Raw genomic sequence first — 18,796 nt, forward strand, 5'->3', positions numbered from 1 at the left:
GAAGAGCTGTGAAAAGACAGCTGATACCTGCTGTAGTTTAGGGTTTGTTTTCCCCTACTGCAATGAAGCAGACAAAACAGAAAAATAAGGATGTTTATTAAGGACATTTCTAGCCCACAGCTAGGGCTCATATATGGCTCTATGAGCAACTGTCTGACCTCATCCCCATTCAATGTGAATGACATTAGAGAGGCCAGGCCACAGGTAGATCCCACTGTCTTGACTAAAGAGGCCATAGCGAAGGGGCCTCTCAGGGGTAGGCATTGACAGGTAAACTGCTGGGCACGAGGAAGGAAACCACTGAATATGGTCTTCTTACCCCTTCCCAGGACCCTCTTCCTCACCTCCCAGGTTCATAGGTCAAAGGTACCTAGTACCATGGGGGGATGCCAAGGGAAGCCCCTTTATTAGGTCCCAAAACTATGGGAAAGAGATGGATCCCCTCCCTTTTCAGCCATTCCAATCCTGGGGGCCACTGAGGTAGAGGGGTAAGGGGCCATGTTAATCCCCCTGTGGGTTCTGCTCTAAGACTTGCCCCTCAGTGAAGTTAGCAGGCTTTTTGCTGGTAAAGAAAGACTGGGGCATCAGCCCACACTGGAATGTTGCAATTCTTCCCGAAGCCACAAGGGGGCTGGCTGGCCAAGCCGACTCAGCAGCTTTGATAGCTCCAAATTATGGTTCCGGAAAAAATCCGTAAGGAAAAGGCGAGACTGATGGGAGAAAAAAGTGAGAGGAGAAACAAATAGTAAAAGATACAGCAAGGTCAGACCCTGGAGGTGGAGTGGCAGCTGTAACCCAGGTTCCACTTACCTCCATGTCCATGTCTGGGTACCTCCGGCCTTTGCTTCTCCCAAGACAGCGAGTCTTACCACCTTCAAGGCCCTGGCACCAAAATCCTTTATCTTCATCAAACCTACTCAAAGGAGCAGGCCGTCAGGTGTCAGCAAGAAGGGTACTCAAGGCACCGACCCTCCTTGCCCAGGGAGAGATGTCTCTTCCAAACAGAACCTCTTTCCCTTTCCCCATAAAACCTTCCTTCCCTTGGCTTATGCTCTCCCACCTGAGGGTCCTCGTGTAGTTCAGAAAGGGGGTGATACCCAGGAACTTCTGGATGATCTCCATTGAGGCTGCCGGGTTGACACGAAGCTCCTGCCCATCCATAATCAGCAACTGAAGGGACAGGGATGCGGTTCCCTTTCAGTTGTTAAGAAGACTGGGATGAGGGATGGGATGCCCTAATAACGGCTTTTGTCGTACCTGTCCAGAGGGATAGTAAGTCAGCCAGCGTTGAAGATGGGTAGAATAGTAGCCAGGAACAAGACAACGGTTCTGCAAGGAGCGAAGTAGCAGAGGGGCCTGAGAAGAAGCTGAAATCACTTGGTAGAAGGTGTAGTTCAGAGCAATGGGGTCTCCATGTGCTCGCTGGTGCTGCAGGACAGAAAATACAAAGGGATAAGGTGCTCATTTGACAATGGCTCTGGCCATACTCTTGTCTGGTGACAACAGCATTGGTACCTCTCCTTAAGGGCTAGTTTAGTTTCCCGACTCTCATTCCTTTCTGTGTCTCTAGCAGGAACTACCTTCTCCACCTCTCCCTGAAGGCCCAATGCCCCTCACTTGAGACACACCTGGTACCAGGAGTAGGCCCTGTCAGCAGGGTTGATAAGCACAGTGATTATCTTGGCTCTTGGCAGAAGGGCAGCCCCCCGCCGTGGTACGACCTCCGAGTCAAAGTAGGTGGCACTTTTTTCAAACAGGAAGTCAGTGCTGGCATTGGAAGGAACAGGGAAGAAGTCCATGTACCTAGAGAGAAGCAGAGGAAAGAGATCTCAGTGGCAAGCCCAGAGGCGAGCTGGCGAGGCTGGCTATCTGCTGGAGAAGGCTGTGCAGCTCTGAGGAACAAGCAAGGGGACCCAGGCTCACCAGTCGATCCCCTTGTGGTAATTAGGGCCATTGAAGAACTGAATCTCCTCAAAGGTGCTGGGGCTGGGAAAACTGCTTGTGACAGCTGGGTGCAGGCTCAGGAAGAAGTGAATAGCCGTGGTGCCTGCAGGAAGAGAAAGGTCAGCCTGGTCCAAAAGCAGCCTGCCCAACAGCAGGAGCTTGAAGGAAGTAAGGAAATACTCACTTGTGGGTTGTAAAACTCCCTTCAGCCAAAGCAAAGGGAGAGAAAGCAAGTCTGAGAGGCCCAGGATGGGGCCAGTGGCTCTCACCCTCCGCCTTATCTGAAGCGCTTGTAGACTCCCCCTCCCTAGCACTCAGGACTGACTCTAGGCCTTTAAAAATGCTTTGCCATAGAGCTGTGGCTTCTGACCTCTTTGCTTTTCTTATTTTGAGGTTAGGTCTTACTAAATTGCCAGGCATCCTTGAATACACTCTGTCCAGGCAGAGGCTAAAGCTCACACTCGCCTGCCTGTGCTTCCCAGAGTGCTGGGACTACAGCCTTTACAACCACGTCTTGCTATCTAATTGACTTTTGAGACAGGATCTTATGTGGCCTACGCTGGCCTCACTTCCTGTATATATAGCAAGTGAGGGCTTCTGATCCTCCCTGCCCTACTATACTAGCTTTATGATGGGGCTGGAATCCAGGGCTCTGTACATGATCAGCAAATACCCCAGCCTCTATTTATCTATCTTTTAAACTCTGTGACAGAACCAGGTAAGTGGCTTACAAATGTAATTACAGTACTTGGAAAACTGAAGCAAAGAGATCAGAGGATTGGGGTTGGCTTGGGCAACGAGACCCTGTTTCAAAAACTAAACAAACAGAGCCAGGCGTGGTGGTGCACGCCTTTAATCCCAGCACTCAGGAGGCAGAGGCAGGTGGATTTCTGAGTTCGAGGCCAGCCTGGTCTACAGAGTGAGTTCCAGGACAGCCAGGGCTACACAGAGAAACCCTGTCTCAAAAAACCAAACCAAACAAACAAACAAATAAAAACAAAAACAAAAAACCAACAACAAAAAAAAATCTAAACAAATAAAAAACACAAAATTAAAAATATATACATTGTAGTGCAACCTTTATTCCCAGCACTTGGGAGGCAGAGACAGGCAAAGATCTCTGGGAGTTTGAGGAGTTCCAGGATAGCCAAAACTACACAGTAAAACCCAAGAAAACCAAAACCCAAACAAAACAAAACACAGTGAAAATAACTGATTCTCTCAAGCTGTCCTGCACATGTGTATACATACATACATACATATATGTGTGTGTATGTGTATATATATATATGCAAGCACACTAAATAATAATTAAAAAAATAAATCCTTTCCTCAAGAGACTTGAATAATGAGAAGTAGGTATGAGAAGGCAGCATAAGATAAACTGTGGACAATTTACCTGTCTTCTGTGGTCCCACAATGAGGAACTTGGGGAGTCGATCACAGGTTTTCTCCTTGGACCAGATATCTTTGTGCCTCTTGTCATCACAGGGATTCTGAAGGTTAGGCCACGAGTCTGATAAGGACTAATCCTCTAACCCTGACCCCCACTCAGATCAGGTCAGCCTGAGCTCCAGCCTTACCTGCCACAGGGGGCTTCGTTCCTGAGGAAAAAGTTCAAAGTACTTTTGTGCAAGAGGGACAGGAGGAAGGGTCTGTAGGCGCAGTCGTGTCCAGCACTGGAGGAAGCGCACCAGGCTCTCAAAGGTGTACAGGCCCAGCCGGTCATTTCCATAGTTTGACAGATGGGTCATAAAGACACTGATCTGCAAGAGGATGCTTACCTGTGAGACTTAGAGAACCCCTGTCCCAGAACCAGCATTGGTGCACAAAGGCTCTGGCTTGACAACACTTTGGCTTTCTAGTCTTCTGGTTTCCTTTTGGCACCTTACCGGATTAAGCAGCACTGTCAGAAAGAGCTCTCCACCTCGGATGCTTCGATCTAGTTCACGAGAACCTCCAGGATACTCATTATAGAAGATCGTGTGGGTGAAGAGGCCACATGTTTGCCGGGGGAGCACCTGAGAGGAAAAGAAGATACAGGGATAGATGCGATGTGAATGGTAAGATGGAGAGCAGATATGGACCAACGTCAGGACGCACTGGAGTTCCCTGGCTTCAGAGAGGCCTGGTTTGAAGTCATAGTAAGAAAATTTACTATATGCAGGGCTGGAAAGATGGCTCAGCAGTTAAGAGCACTGCTTTATTGCTGCTCTTCCTGAGTTCAATCCCCAGCAACCACAAGGTGGCCCACAACCATCTGTAATGGGATCTGATGCCCTCTTCTAGCACGCAGGTGTACATGCAGATAGAGTACACACACATAATCAAATCTTTAAAAATTTTTTTACTATATGCCTTAGCATTTTTTGTGGATACCTTGGGCTGGCGGATGACAAGCCACAAGTCACTCCTGATTGAAGGCTGTCTAAATGTCAAACTTTGATCTGTAGTGGGAAATGTGTAGTGGGACTCCCTCACCATGATGCCATTGTGAATGAAGCCACGGCGGTAGCGAGCAGGACGCAGATGGGGGTACTCCTCAGTGCTGGTCACCTGGATGCCCCAGACAGATTTCCAGGCCTCATAGAGCTGCGAGTGGATGGGGTACACGCCAGAGTGGTGGGGGGCCACAGCATACCCCAGATCCGTAGGAATCCCATGCTCCTGGGAACGGCATAGACTCTCACCAGGACCTGGTGGAGTTTGGGGAGTAGAGGGTAAAGAGGGTGGGGATGCCTCCAAAGAAAGAAAACTGGGAAGGTAAGGAACAGGGGATCCATGGTGGGGGCAGGGGGTTAAAAAGGAAACATTATCTCTGGGAGAAAGTATGCGGAAGAGATTCAAGGGTCTCACCAAAGCAAACTGTTTGTTGAGCCTCATCTGGTCAGCTAGCACAGAGCGGTTGTGGAAGAGGTGTGGCTGCATGTGGCTCCACATGTGAGGGAACCACCAGAACTCCCTGCGGTGCTTCAGCAGCATGTCGTCCCCAGCATCCTCCTCTTCTGTCCCTGTGATCACACACTGACTGCTGGTCACAGCCAGTCAGCCCTATGCCCTTCGTTTTGTAACAACTCTGACCATGATGGAAATCCTTTGGTCATTACTGACTCTGCCCAGGGCCTGAGGTTTTCTGTTTGCTCCACTGCCTGAGTGTTTTTCAGCCACCTGTGCTAATCCTGGTCTATCACTAGCTCATCACTGAACTCTGTCCCTTTCAGAGTCAATACTAAAGAGACAGATCACACTACAATGGCTAAGACCAGGGGAAATGAACTCACCGGTATGATAGAACTTGCCCGAGAAGCCCAAGTTGAAGGTGAAGTTGGGGACTAAGGTCCTGAGTTTGTTCTGAGTGGTCAACAAAGCCTGGAAAAATAGTAGAGAAATGCCAAATCAGGAGAAGACAGACTGAGAAATATACCGTAAGTAGCTTTATTTCCAACTATAAAAAGTAGAGAATGTATCTATGCTCATCTTAGAATCAAAGCAGGGAATCTGATAGCCAGAGGTGGTAAATTTTCTAGTAAAATGAACAGAAGAGAAAAAAACAAAAACAAAAACAACTGACCTCAACATCAGCCACCTTCATGCGAGTACCTTCTTTGCCCACAAAGATGTCATCGATATCTACTAAGATGTAGCGGTCAAGGTCCAGGCAGAGGCGCTTCCCGGTGAGGTATGCAACAGCATCAACAAAAACAAGTTTGTGAAGCCAAAAAGAAAGGCCATGTCCAAACAGCACCCGCTGTATGCCATCATGAAGCCCCAAGTCCTGCACCACGGTGGGGAGCCGGGCCCGCCGAAGAACTGGTCCTGGCATGGAGAGCTCGGCTGGCCGATGGCTGGCAATAAGCACGGGCTCATAAGTGCTGTGATTGGACTGGAAGATGGTCCAGTCATCACCAGGCAGTGGTCCTGGCTCCAGGCGGCTAGGGCGGGTGAGATGTAGTAGAGGGGCGGAAGGATTCACTTGGTAGTCCCGGAGCCCCAGGTTTGAGTGTAGGAAAAGGGGAAAGCCCTTGAGCTGGGCACTCAGCAGGCTGTGCTCGCGGGCTCGGAAAAAGCCAATGATACCCACGCCATACTCCACACAGTACCGGTCCAGCAGTTCCCGGCTCCAGGCATCTAAGTTCACATACTTTAGAAGGTTCTCATAGATGACTAAGACATAGCGGCCATGGGTATGATCAGTCAGTGTGGGCATATCCCCTCGGCCAGGTGCTAGCTCAGTGCTATAACGAAAGCGACTAGATTCCAAGATGGCCACAATCTCCTGCCCCAGTTGTGAGTATGCACTTTCCACAAACACAAGGACCACAGGTTCCGTTCGAGTTGTTTCTGGAGGCCTTTGGGGTCGAGGTGGGACTGGTGGCCGTGCAGGGCCAGGGCCAGCTGCCCCACTGCTACTACAGTCTCCCAAGGGCAGAGGCAAGGGTTCCTTGGCCTTGGGGCTGGTGGACACGTAGTAAGCCAGGAATCCCATGGAGACAAGACTGAAACCAATCAGCAGCAGTATGAGGCGGTGCAGTTCCAGTTGCCGAGCAGGGCGCACCACCTTCCACAGCTGGAGCATGGCGAGGAGAAGAGAGGGAGGATAGGAACCACCTCAGGAGATGGGGTGATGAGTTCTGGGGGCTGGAACTGCCTTGGCAGGGGAAGGATTCTCTTAGGGTCAGGTCCCTGATAAGATGAACACAAACGCTTTCAATACAGGAGAGGGGAGGCAGAAGGAGCAACAGGGTGTACTGGACAGAATCCACGGGTCTCAGGTCACCATGGCCTCCTGGCCCATGCCTCAGGCTGAAACTTGAGCTCCCTCAGCCCTGGTGGAGGTTCTTAGATCAGAAGTCACTAAAGTCCACAAGCTTGGCCCTTACAATCTGTAAAGCAGAGAAATTGGTGGGTTACTTCTTCCTTTGAAAGTCTGTCATTAGCCACTCTCCTTGTCCCATCTCTTACCCCATGTATATGTGATAATCTCTTCTGTGCGTGTATGTGTGTGTGCGTGAGTGCATACAGAGCCAGAGGCTGCTATCAGTGTCTTCCTTTACTGCTCTCATACTTTTGAGACCGTCTCTCACTGAACCTGAAGCTCTCTGTTCCAGTTAGAATGGCTGGCTAGCAAACCCTGGGTCTTGCTTCTCTGTGCTGGGGATGTGTGGGTTTCCATGGGGCCTGGGAATCTAAACCCAGATCCCCCACGCTGGCACAGCAGACACTCTCCGCACTAAGTTCTCTCCCCAGCCCACACACTTTGTTCTTTAGAAAGGAGTGAAGCTTAGGTAGAAGAACATAGTTGGATCCCATACCTTGGCTTCATAGCTCGTTCACTTTCTTAGGGAACATCCAAATTCCTCTATGTTCAAGCTGGGGCAGTAACTCAAGCTGTGAAAGAGCCTATCCACAGAGACCAAACAGCCAGGGGGTGAACAGAGCTCTACTCTGAAAGAGATTCCCATCCTGTGTCTGCCAATGAGCAGGAGCTCTGGTGGGCTCTCGATAACAAGTGGATGGCACATCTTAGAAGTCTCATGATCCAACGAAACATCAGATAAGTGAAGCCTCCTGAGTCTTAATCTCCTACATCAATCACATCCATCACCACAGCCAACAGTACTAACGAACTCGCAGTCATGTGCACACTATGGTGGGGGAACCTGAGGAACGGGGAAAGCTAATCACACTATTAGCTTCTGAGCCCAGAACTTGGGAAGCTTTCCTCTCCAATACTTATAAAAAATTACCCCATACTCTCTCTCCACCCACAGTAGAATCTGCAGAGAAGAGAAAGTGCACACCCAGGGCAGGGCATGTCATCACTAGCACCAAAGAAACCCAGAAAGCTGACTCCAGAGTCTTTCCCTTCCCCTTCCGCTTCTCCTTTCGAAACTAACTGAGGCGCTGCTATATCCTCATCCCAGCACAGCACAGGAGCTGCTGGGCAACAGACTGGAGGGACATGAGGGATGGGGTCTAGGGACAGAAAGTGACTTGAGGGTCAGGTGACCAGAAAACAGCTCTAAGGAGATCTAACCTGACAGTTTCTTTTTCTTAAAAAAGACTGCTGCAAGTTTACAGTCCCTTTTTATTTTAGCCAATCTCAGAAAGGTTAGTAGCTGGCAATCCTACTCTACCTCCCACTCTAGTACACGCACCTCAGTGGCCCTTAGGCAGAAACAAGGTCCTTCAGAATCCAGAGAGATGATTTATGACTGTTTATATAGGGTTCACTCTGATCTTGGTAAAACTAATTAAGAGAGCTGGGACAGAGAAGAAAAGCTGATGGGGGCTGGAGACGGCCCAGTGGTTAAGAGCACTGGCTGCTCTTCCAGAGGACGGGTTCAATTCCCAGCACCCACATGGTAGATCATAGTTGTCTATAACTCTGGTTCCAGGGCATCTGACACAGACATACATGCAGGCAAAACATAATACACATGAAATACAAATAAATTAAAAGAAAAGCTGTGATGGGGCAAAACCCATGCGTATAGTGTATGACGCTCTAAATGCAGGGGAGGGGGGATGGGAAGACAGGGTAGAGAGTGGAAGTAGGAGGAAGAGGTGTAGATCACGGGAAGAACTGAATTCTTTCGTTTGTTTTTATAGAAAGGGGTTTCTTTGTGTAGCCCTGGCTACCATATAGACCAGGCTAGCCTCCGATTCTGCCTGCCTCCATCTCCTGAGTGCAGGATCAAAGGCATGCACCACCACTGCCTGGCAGGAACAGCTAAATTATAACAGGGATAACAGTAGTGAGAATTCAAGGAAAGCAAGCTATACTTCACATGTAACACTGGTTTAATAACAGTATATACTGAGCGCTTACTACTTTACTTGTTGGGTGTCCTTCTAGAGCTTTGCATATACAGACAGACCTGATTCTGACTTATTACAATCTGCAAATGAAGCTGGGAGGTGATGGCGCACGTCTTTAATATAAGCCCTTAGAAGGCAGAGGCAGGACGATCTCTGAGTTTGAGGCCAGTCTGGTCTATAGGGCGAGTTCTAGGACAGCCAGGGCTACATGGAGGAGCACTTTCTTAAAAAAAAACCAAACCAAACCAAACCACCACTACCAACCAACGACAAAACCAATGTGCAAATGGTAAACACTTAAAGGAGACTTCAAATGGTTGTGGGTTTTGGTTTTCAGTGCCAGTGATGGGATATGTGGTCTTGCACAGGCTAGGCACGTGCTCTCCCAGGAGTTCCAACCTCAGGTCCTAGAGTTTTAATCCTTTCCTAAGGGAGTGGATTTGCAGACACCGTAGTAGTAGTAGTAGTAGTTGTTGTTCTTCTCTTCTCTTCTCTTCTTTTCTTTATTTCTTTCTTTCTTCCCCTCCCCCTCCTCCTCTTCCTCTTCTTCTTTTGGTTTTTTGAGACAGGGTTTCTCTGTGTAGCCCTGGCTGTCCTGGAACTCACTCTGTAGACCAGGCTGCCTCGAACTCAGAAATCCACCTGCCTCTGCCTCCCGAGTGCTAGGATTAAAGGTGTGTGCCACCACGCCCGGCTCTCTCTCTCTCTTGTTTATTTTTACTTATGTACTTTATGGATATAGGTACTTTGTCTACATGTACATCTGCACACCAGAAGACAGCATCAGATTGTAGGCCACCATGTGGGTGCTGAGGACTGAACTCAGGGCCTTTGGAAGTTTGGAACCACTAAGCTACCTCTCCAGCCCCAACAATACTTTTCATTTGAGACACACTGCAAGTACTTGCTCAGCCACACAAACAGAAGGTGAAGCAACTGGCGTCACTGAGCAGAGGGCACAAACTGATAAGCTCTTGTGGTCAGTAGTTTAGGATATCTTAAAAGTTTATCAGTAAATGCAAGAAGCACCTGTATTTAATGTCAGCTCTAACAGTTATGAAAACACATATAACTAGTAGTAGTTCCATTTTACACACGCATAATTTCTGGCCCAGAGAAGTTTAGTAACTTACCCGAGATTACAAAGCTCCGTTTGTGGATGAACTGGGATTCAAAGGTCAGGCCTGTCAACCTCCTGTGTTGTAACCACTGTATTTTAGCTTCATACCTAGAGGAAGCCAGTGAGATTTAGAGAGGGGATCATGTGAGAACTTTTGGTGGGGGAGCAGTGGGATGACTAAGTTGGAGGAAGAACATGTGTGTGGCAGTGGAAAGTTTCTGAGGAAGGAGAAACCTAAGGGTCGTCTGCCAAAGTGGGCAGCAAATACAGGGTCAGGGTGGGCTGGAGGTGTGGGCCCACCACTGGAATAAACAACAGGGGCCACGCTGTGGGAGGAAGGACCTGACCTTGAGGATAGAAGGACCCTCCTGCGGGAACTACGGGAAATGGGGAGCCCACAGGTGGGGGAGCTGGAGGGAAAGGGGCAGGGGTGCGGCCGAGAGTTGGCATCCAGACAGGCACTGGGTTTAAGAACCCCGTGTGCCCTGGGCGGAGTGGCCAGAATAAGGCAACTGAGGGGAGGCCAGCGGCTGGGACTCGGGGCAGGGTGCACAGGGCCAGATGGGTGGTCGCCCAGGACGACCCTGCGGGTGGTTTCGGTGGCGACACTCGCAGGAAGTCTGATCGCGAAAACCGAGGGCGACCGTGGACGGGAGACTGCTCTCAAAGATGGCTCACCCGGTGGAGTGGGCGGCGTCCCCGCTGTCCCCGGGCCCTGCCGCGTCCCGGGGCTGCCCGGCTTCCCTGCTCGCGGGGCCTCGGGCCGCGTCGCGGCGGCTCCGCCATCTCCGAGCGAACGCTCCGCCGCAGTCGGGCTCAAGTACCGCTCCCACCAGGGGGAGGCGGCGCGCTGCGGCTCGTGGTGCCCGCTCAGGTCCGCGCGCTCCCCGAGCGTGGCCGCTGCGTGACCGGGACCTGGGATAAGCCGACGGCCCTCCGCAGTGCTCAGCCCAGCCGCAGCCTCCCAGCCCTCCGGCCTCGCGCTCAGCCCACCAGGGTGGACCCCGTCCTCCACGCCGGGTGGCACAGTCTGCGGAGCGTCGGGGCGGGCCCAGGGCCCAGGCCTGTCCACTCAGACCCGCGGAGGAGGGAGCCCGCGTACCAAGGGCGGGGCCACCTCCGCCTGGGGCGGGGCGAAGACTCGGCCCACCGCCTAAGAGGCTACTTCCTCCCTGCCACCCCCCAATACAGCAGCCCAGGCTGAGTTTATGAGAAGTTTTCTTCCTTGCTCCCCAAGGGAATGGGCAAAAAGATGTTCGTCTCCTAGTGAAGCCTTGTCACGCAGGCTGCTAAAATCTAAGCCCACGGCTACGAGCCTCCAACAGCAATAACACAATGGACTGTTTAAAGGTTATTTTATTAAATATCTTCAAGGTTTCATTGTAACAAAGCTATGAAGGGACTACCAACATTCAGAACAAACACTATTTTAAATTATTTCTATGTCATCATGCAAAAGTTCTGCATCAAATGCCTTCCATTTCCTGTTTAAAAGGTGGTTTGTTTTTTAAATAGTCTATTAATAGTCTATAGATGCTGACATTAGCCCCAGAAGTGGAGTAAGAACGCTAAGAAGTGGGGCTGGAGCAGCCACATGAAGCTATGGGTCTCAAAGAGCTCTAAGACCATTTGTTGTCTTCAAGCCAGCAAAACCAAACCCTGTGATGAAGGTATCTGTTGGCTGGCACTGCAGGCTGCAGGGCAGGAAGGGTCTAGGGTCCAGGGTCTGAGGCATGCACAAGTGCTTGAGGAGCCTGGCTAAATTCAAGCACCAGCACCCATGCGTTTGTTCTCTTCTCAGCTGGCTCCATACTCTGTAGTTCTCTTTTCCCAGCTCCTGTGCCTCCTGAAGGTCACCCAAGGAGCTGAAATCTACCCCCCCCCCCAATGCAGATAATGTGCAGTTGTTTGGTGGGAGGGAACCAAGACTATGACCAATTGCCTCTTCCATTATCTTCTCTGTTATCTGCCTAAGGTACAGACCTTTTCTTCCTGGAATGGACCTCCTTGAGCACAGAGAGGGACAATGAATGCAGGAGCCTTGGCTCTGGACCCCTTTGTGGGTACATGCAGGCGAGGGGGTGATGCCCATGCAGATTGTCCAGCAGAAAAGTCTATACTTCGGTTGGTCAATAAAGAGCCTCTTTAAAGAGGACACTTCTCACCCAAGCAGTCAGTTCGATCTCAAACCCAGGGAAAGAGTTGGGCGTGCAGCATGGGAAGAAGGGAGGCAGCCCAGAGGGCAGCCAGAATGCATAGAAACAACCACCAACTCTTACCCACTGCCTCACTCCTCCCATCCCACAGGGGCACTTGGCAGAGGGCCCAGGCCTAGATGAGGGTCAGCATGGGGACCACCACCATGAAAATACAAGACAAAGATGGTCCAGATCAGCACACAAACAACTGCCAAAAGTGGCAAAAGGAGCCCTGGCCAACGACTTCTGGATCTCTCCTTGTTATGTCAGGAAAACCAACAGGAAACAAAGTAGCAATCCCTCCCCCTTTCCACCAGCAGAAATCGGGCCTCAGTCTCAGGCCCACGTGCATTGTGCATCCTCTAGAAATGGATGAGTTAAGTGCATGTCAGACGAACTCGAGGTTTCTCATTGGCGGACACACTTCTGCAGCACCAATTCTCTTCCTGTCTACGCTAACTGGACCGGTACAGCAAAGTCCAGGCTTTCAGTCCTGAGGCCACGCCTCACAGCTGCCTCCACACACAGCAGGCTGGCAGTGCTGCATTCTCTCCAATGTAGGTCCAGCGGCCACGGTGTTTGCGTCTTTCTCATACTAGGTGTCAATGCATGGTCTGACGAAGTCCACTCCTAGAACTGGGGTGATCAGGCCACCTCTGGGGCTGCAACCACACCATGGCTTTGTCCATGACCAAAGCTCTGTCAAGAGTCCTTGCCTGGTCCCCCTGAATCCATGGGGGCCTGAGGCCAAGCTCACCTCTTCAATACTGGTGGGTGAGCCCACTGTTCATGCCTGGATGAGCATCACACAAACTCCTGTCTCCTTGCAAGCCAAGGGCTATCAGTTGTTTTAAAACGCATCATGGTATGAATTCCGTTTTTTTAAACAATCTTATTTTCTTTTTTTTTTTTTCTTAAATGTAAAAAACACCTCGGTACAGCAGAGACAGACACGAAGGGCGGGCGGGAGGGCTGCATGCAGGGGCGTGCATTGGCTGCTGCCGCTTTGTAATTGAATTGTTTTAAACCTCAAACGAACAGGACCGCCGCTGTCACTCAGGCCCTCCAGAGTCACTGGCTGCGAAGGTTCAACCTCCAGCTGGAGTCTCCTAATGCCCCTGTCAAACAGAAGAGGAGGTGGGACAGACAGAAGAGGACGGTGAGAACACAGGTAATTCACAGCACACACTTGGCTGTGTCCTTGAGAGGACTGGTACAGGAGAGGCTAACGTTTAAACACAGCACTCTCACATTTGAGGGCCTACTCAGTGCTTTAATATGGTATCTTAATCCTTACCATCCATCCTTTGATAAGTAAAGAAACTAAGGCTCAGCAGGGGAAGAACGCTTGCACCAAATCTGGAGTCTGTCTGATTACAGAGCATAGCTTATCAAAACTACATTGCCCAGTCTGTCCCACCCCTCTGGGAGGGCCCGTACTTCTTCCTAGAGAGCCACCTCCTACCCTTCAGCTATTCAAGCCATCTCTCCCCTTCCCAGTCCCTTCTCCCCAACAAGGAGCACCTGTGGCTGAGCTCACTGTAGCGGTGCGGCAGGGGCCCCTGAGCAGTGATAGTGGACATTGAGCCACTTGCCATCCCGGCGGTGCCACACCCGGGTCTCCTCTGACTGACTGGTGCGAGGCCGACCCTGCCCGTCGATGTACTGAGTGAGCCGGATATAGGCGATGCAAGCTGCGTCCTCCCCAATCACGTGGACGTGAGGGTTTAGGATGGTGGTGTGGATAGGCTTGCTGTTCTTGGACAGGACTGCAGGGGGCAGGGCAAGGAAGGGGAGGTATCAGGCATTAGGCTTGGACACTCACCTTTCTGCCAGGCTGCACCTTCTTGACTCTAGCTCCAGCAGCCATTTCTAGAATCCCCAAGTACCCCAACATCGCCCCACAGAGGCCACGATCCTCCATTGCATTAGTTTCATCCAAAAGGAAGAGAATGTGGGTAACAAGTCTAGCAACCACACTTCATCAGGTATTATGCGGAGGTTTTACATGCAAGAGAAATGTAATTTTTTACTGATATTTTCTTCACTATATGAAGGGAAAAAAAGACTCAAATCAAATAAGATATTTAAACTAAGGACCATGTGGCTCTAATAAAACCTGTGGTTTTTCTACTTGGTTAGGCTGGTGTTTCAAAGTTCTAAACTTATTTTGCCCCTAGCTAAGGCTAGAAGAGAAAAATCATAAGAGCCATACATTCAAAATCAATTTGTGACTTAAAAAGAAAAGGCACATCAAAGTTTGAAATCTCCAAAGCGCCCAGCTCAGGATCCCCCCAAGTTCCCAGGGTTCTCTGGAGCTGGACTGGCACTTCAGCATATGTCTGATTCCCTTTAGTTCATTCCAGTACTACAGCGGCTGCAAGAGACCTCCCCTAGAACGAAGATAAACACTGCTCTGACTACTAGCGTTACTTAGATAGCTAAGGGATTACGAAGGCAGCTACAGTGTGGGACAATCACATGCACAGAGTCAGTGGGGGAAAACAGCCACAACATAAAACCCAGGGCAGAGCAGAGACACGAGGGATAAAGTGGACAAGAAGATGGGAAACTGAAGAATGAGGGTAGAGATGGAGGGCGTGATGATTCCGTTCTGGCACTTGCAGGAGCTTATAGACCTCCCCTATCCAGATGCTCGGCCCCCTCCGTGTCCAGGGCATCCTTGCCACAATCTCTGACCTCACAGTTCACCATTACTGCTCTGTTACTGGCTTACACATTCTTATCCTGTTCGCAATTTCCTTTATTGTGAACCCTGCAGACACAGACCTTCATTATTACTTGCTGAGATCATCTTGAATTAATCTTGAAGAGTTTACAGTCTGTCTTGGAGACAGGTGCTGCTTAAAGAAATACAGTGACCCTAATGGTGATGCTCACCAGCGCCTGATACAGCTGCCAAGTGAACGGGCACTCAGCTTTTGAGCAGTGCCAGTTAAAAGCCACCAGGGACAAGGAAGCGAGCGAACAGAGCAGGATGCAGCGGGAAGGTCAGATAAGGCAAAGAGAGGTAACTAGGGTCAAGGGTGGGTAGGGACAGAGGCAGGGGTAGAGGGGCAGGCAGGAGTTTATCAGCAGCACGAACCCACTCACGATTCTCAAAGTAAAACTTATGGAAATCCATTCCTTCCACGAGGTTACCAAGGGCTTCTGGCTCAAAGGATGTGAGGCCCGGGTCACAAATCTTCCTGCAAAAAAGAGGGCCGAGGGTCGGGTGGAGGGTAAAAACAGCCTGTCAGGCCTCTATGGGACTACAGGTCTTGTTCGTCAGTTGGGTTGAGCTACAGCTGACAAGACAACACTCCTCAGGTTTGACTGCGGAGCCATTAGCAGTCCTCCTCTCCCACCCAGAGTCAGGACGACAGGGCAGGCAAGCAGGCAGGCAGGCTCAGTTGTGGGGAGTCTACCTAGAAGGAATCCGAGCGAGGGAGCGAGCCTATGGACGCAGGGTTTGATTCAGGCAGGGATTAAGGTCCAGACTACACTTGCCACAGGATCAGAGACACTTTTTTTTTTGGGGAAATAGAGGTAGACTTGGGAGACAATCTGAGGGCTATGGGTTTTTACTCACGTGTAGGCCTCAAAGTCCCCATTGTTGATGGCTTCGATCAGTTGTTCTGTGATCTTAATGATTTCTTGTTTTCTCACTGTTGGGAGGAAAAATCCACCAATTTACCTGCTGGGCAACTTCCCAAGGGGCAAAAGAGCCCTCCTCTGTCCTTCAGGGATCCCTTGTGATCTTTGTCAAAGACGTCCTCCTTCTCTGTCTCTTAAGGCCCTGTGTAGGAGGAGGAAGCCCACCCTTCTCGCCCCCTCTTTGGCATCTGAAGAGTTAAGGACTGCCTCCTTCCTACGCCCACCCAGTAGTTATGGACCTGTGACCTCTGCCTCCTCTCCATCAACAACCGGGTTGCAGAAAACATCTAATTGTTTAGCAGCTAGGAGCCTGTGATGTCATTAACCCTCCCTCTAGTCAGAGTCTGTGTATTAGCAGGGCTAGCAACTCTAGATACGGCTGTTCTAACCACTTCTTACACCAGAAAGGGCTCATTCAGGCTGCAAAAATTACTGCACTTGTAGCCCTTATTCAGTGGTCCAGAGCTTAGTCTGCCTGAGAACAAAATCAACCTAGAGATAAAGTTTCAAAAGGATGACCAGAGAGCTAGGTTTGCTGCGTGGATCTTTTTATAACACTCATCTCTCCCATGAGGCTTTTCTGGGATAAGGGATCTTGGGACTTGGAAACCTTTGACAGCTTCTTTCATCTCATGAATAAGCTTCATGAGAGACTAGAAACCTATACCAGCTCTCGCATCAGGATGCGTTCCTATAGAAAATCAAGACAAGACTGAGAGGGAGGTAAGTTGATACCCTCCTTCCCTACCCAAGGGGCACGTGGTGACATCTTTGCTCTCAGGGTTAGCTCACTTACAGAACGAGAGCCACTATTAGCAGGGGGTGTCTCTAACGTAGGGTGAGCTTGGGCTGAGTTCAGGCTAACCCTAACTGTAACTGGAGCCCCAGGCTGGTCCAGGCCACAAGCCTTTCCTCACAGGCGCAAGAGGCTGCAAGACAGACAAATGTGAGCATTAGAACAGTACCAGCATGACGTAGCTGGGCCAGCACAGCTGAGGGCAGTATGGGGGGTGGGGGCAGCATAGCTAAAGGTGAAGCCAGGAGGGACTTCCACAGAGACCACTGACAGGTGGGCAGCCTGAATGGATAAGCAGGGGCTTAGGGAGATAAGCTCTGTCCTTTGTCCAGAGAAGCAAGCAGGTATGTCTACACAACACTTCCCTATGAGTTCCATCAAACTTATCTGGGGGACCTGACTTGGGGCCTGTGGGTGATGAAGATTGGATTTAGGATAGACAGTGTGGGGCAACGAAACCAAGAGAGGTGACTTTAACACAGAAAGAACTACAGACATAAACCTGAATCTTAGGAACCCTGGCAGCTACTACTGTGCTTGAGGTGGGGACCCCCTCACCCCCAACAGATAAGGAAACTGAGGCTCTTGGAAGCTAAGGCACTTGACAGACTGTTGAAAGTAGCATAGCTGGGATTTATGTTTCCTTTGGGGACAGGTCTCACTGTGTAGTTAGACTGGCCCTGAACAAAACGGAGACCCTTAGGCTTCAGCCTCAGGCGCCTGAGTGCTAGGAGTATAACTGTGTACCACCACACTTAGCTAAGATTCAAAATCAGGGCTGTCTCATTCAGAGCCAATGCTCTTAAGATGGCTGAACCACAGAAAACTCTAACCCCAGCACAATTCCTAGGCTGTTGCAATGTGCCCTTGCCCTATTCCCACCTCATGGACCTGACTTCTCATCGTTCTTCCTGGCTGTTGTCAAATCAAAGCCTGCTACACACCCCAGTGGCCTTCTATGTCCCACTTCCACACCGTGGTTTCCCACCCACTCTTCTCTTTCCTGGTCTCCAAATTCAGGCCTGCCTGGGACTAGTGCCTCCAGCTGGCCCCCGCCCCTGGCAGACACCACGCCCCTAAAGCTGACTGACAGGCAGCTGGGCTAGGCTGACTGCTCTTGGGGGAATCCCTGAGGGGCTTCAGGAAGAGCCAGGGAGTTGGAAGCCAGAATGTGCCTCCCTCACACTTACTGGCTGAGGAGCAGAGAGAAGGCTGGGGCTGCATGCCTGCAGAGGGGGCTGTTCTGTCCCGGGGGCTCCGTCCTTCAGGCACCAAGCTGCCATTCCCAGTGCGGAGTGGGGCAGCTAGCCAGCCAGGGCAGGGCAGGGCAAGGCAGAGCAGCCAAAACAAACAGAATAAGGCAGGTGAGCGAGCAAGCCGGACAGGACCCAAGCCACTGGCACTGCAGAGCCGGGGCGAGGTGAGGCCTGGGGCTGCTGTGGACACTGGACCACATCCCACTCAGCTACCTCTGCCAGAGAGGCCTCCCGTCTGGGAACGCTACAAAGGTGAGCAGATCTAGGCTTGCAGCCTCCAAAGGAGTCTTAAAACAACTACACAAGGACCCCTGCTCCCAGATAAGACATCCAAGAGGGGCTCGGCCATCGGGCCACAAGTCCAGCAGTGAAGACACCTCTTACCCTGTCGGCATCAGACGGCTCTGACCTCACTCCCAGCAGCCCTGAAAGCACTGCTCCCACTGACTTATACGTCTGCGTTCCATGGTTTTGCCTCCCAACGATATGGTGCTGCCCTACATCCTATCTTTTCTGATGGCCTAGCCGAAGGTCGCTTACGGAAAGCATAGGCAGAGATTCTAAGAGGCTAACCCAAAGAACAGGAGGACAGAGACCCTGGTTTGGCCTCCATGCTCCTTATAGCCCCTGGCATCCTGGCCAGCCCCAAGTTTAGGCTAGTGGTCACCATCGGCCTGCAAAGGCGGCTGAATGTGGCTTCAGACAACAGGTAAGCTCCAATTCTAGCATTCCTGGCCAGAGTGGCCAACTCATCCCAGTCAACCTGGGGCTGTCCTTGGGGATTTTGTTTTTGTTTTTTCTTTTTTTTGAGGGGGGAGGTGCACAGCCAGTCAGGTGTTCTATCATTGACCATTGACTTAAACCACAACCCTTTGTTCTCATTTTAAAACTCAAAGTTCTACAACCTAAGACATACCTTGGTCTTGGGAAAACCAGGACCTATTTCTAAAGATGCCTCCGTTCTGGGATGCTACATCATTATCAACCACAGGAATGGCTCTCT

At 50.7% G+C, this 18,796-nt stretch overlaps 2 protein-coding genes across 40 annotated transcripts in view; both read right to left on the reverse strand.

Moving 5' to 3' along the window:
- Positions 1-79: 79 nt before the first annotated feature.
- On the reverse strand, positions 80-10,920 carry Ndst2 (N-deacetylase/N-sulfotransferase (heparan glucosaminyl) 2). Of its 3 annotated transcripts, none has more exons than XM_030247682.1 (15): positions 10,565-10,920; positions 9,900-9,994; positions 5,516-6,827; positions 5,226-5,313; positions 4,801-4,955; positions 4,426-4,611; positions 3,837-3,965; positions 3,528-3,710; positions 3,344-3,440; positions 1,924-2,047; positions 1,629-1,803; positions 1,258-1,428; positions 1,098-1,170; positions 811-913; positions 80-710 (listed from the first exon to the last, which is right to left on the reverse strand). In XM_030247682.1, exons 3-15 carry the CDS (start codon positions 6,518-6,520, stop codon positions 650-652), a joined length of 2,550 nt encoding a protein of 849 aa, XP_030103542.1. In that variant the 5' UTR covers positions 6,521-6,827; positions 9,900-9,994; positions 10,565-10,920; the 3' UTR covers positions 80-649. The 3 variants fall into 3 exon arrangements, 2 of the variants coding, with proteins under 2 accessions (XP_030103542.1, NP_034941.2); NM_010811.2 differs by having other exon boundaries at positions 1,061-1,170; positions 10,565-10,912; XR_003950827.1 differs by lacking the exons at positions 80-710; positions 811-913; positions 1,098-1,170; ... (3 more) ...; positions 3,344-3,440; positions 3,528-3,710 and having other exon boundaries at positions 3,841-3,965; positions 4,426-4,640; positions 10,565-10,692.
- Positions 10,921-11,222: 302 nt separating this feature from the next.
- The window catches only part of Camk2g (calcium/calmodulin-dependent protein kinase II gamma), a 59,285-nt gene continuing 51,711 nt past the window's right edge, over positions 11,223-18,796 (reverse strand). For 20 of the 37 annotated variants that reach the window (XM_006518488.3, XM_030247624.1, XM_030247623.1 and 17 more), the window contains 5 exons: positions 17,728-17,841; positions 15,677-15,752; positions 15,199-15,293; positions 13,609-13,853; positions 11,225-13,202 (listed from right to left, as the gene is read on the reverse strand). In XM_006518488.3, coding sequence (XP_006518551.1) covers positions 13,621-13,853; positions 15,199-15,293; positions 15,677-15,752; positions 17,728-17,841 — 518 coding nt within the window. In that variant the 3' untranslated portion in view covers positions 11,225-13,202; positions 13,609-13,620. Of the gene's footprint in view, positions 13,203-13,608; positions 13,854-15,190; positions 15,294-15,676; positions 15,753-17,727; positions 17,842-18,796 lie in introns of all 37 variants that reach the window. The other 17 variants (XM_030247621.1, XM_017315827.2, XM_006518496.4 and 14 more) reach the window with 4 other exon arrangements.

This window comes from Mus musculus, chromosome 14 (genome assembly GCF_000001635.26).
Source record: "Mus musculus strain C57BL/6J chromosome 14, GRCm38.p6 C57BL/6J".
In the NCBI taxonomy this organism is placed as follows: Eukaryota; Metazoa; Chordata; class Mammalia; order Rodentia; family Muridae; genus Mus; species Mus musculus.

Bases quoted from the DNA above. Each gene is read 5' to 3' on its own strand.
- Ndst2 (NM_010811.2), bottom strand. From the start codon at position 6,520: ATGCTCCAGCTGTGGAAGGTGGTGCGCCCTGCTCGGCAACTGGAACTG. The intron at 4,956-5,225 runs GTGAGTTCATTT...GTGTGATCACAG, and splicing joins GGGCAAGTTCTATCATACCG to GGACAGAAGAGGAGGATGCT. The intron at 711-810 runs GTAAGTGGAACC...TTCTCCCATCAG, and splicing joins ACCCAGACATGGACATGGAG to TCTCGCCTTTTCCTTACGGA.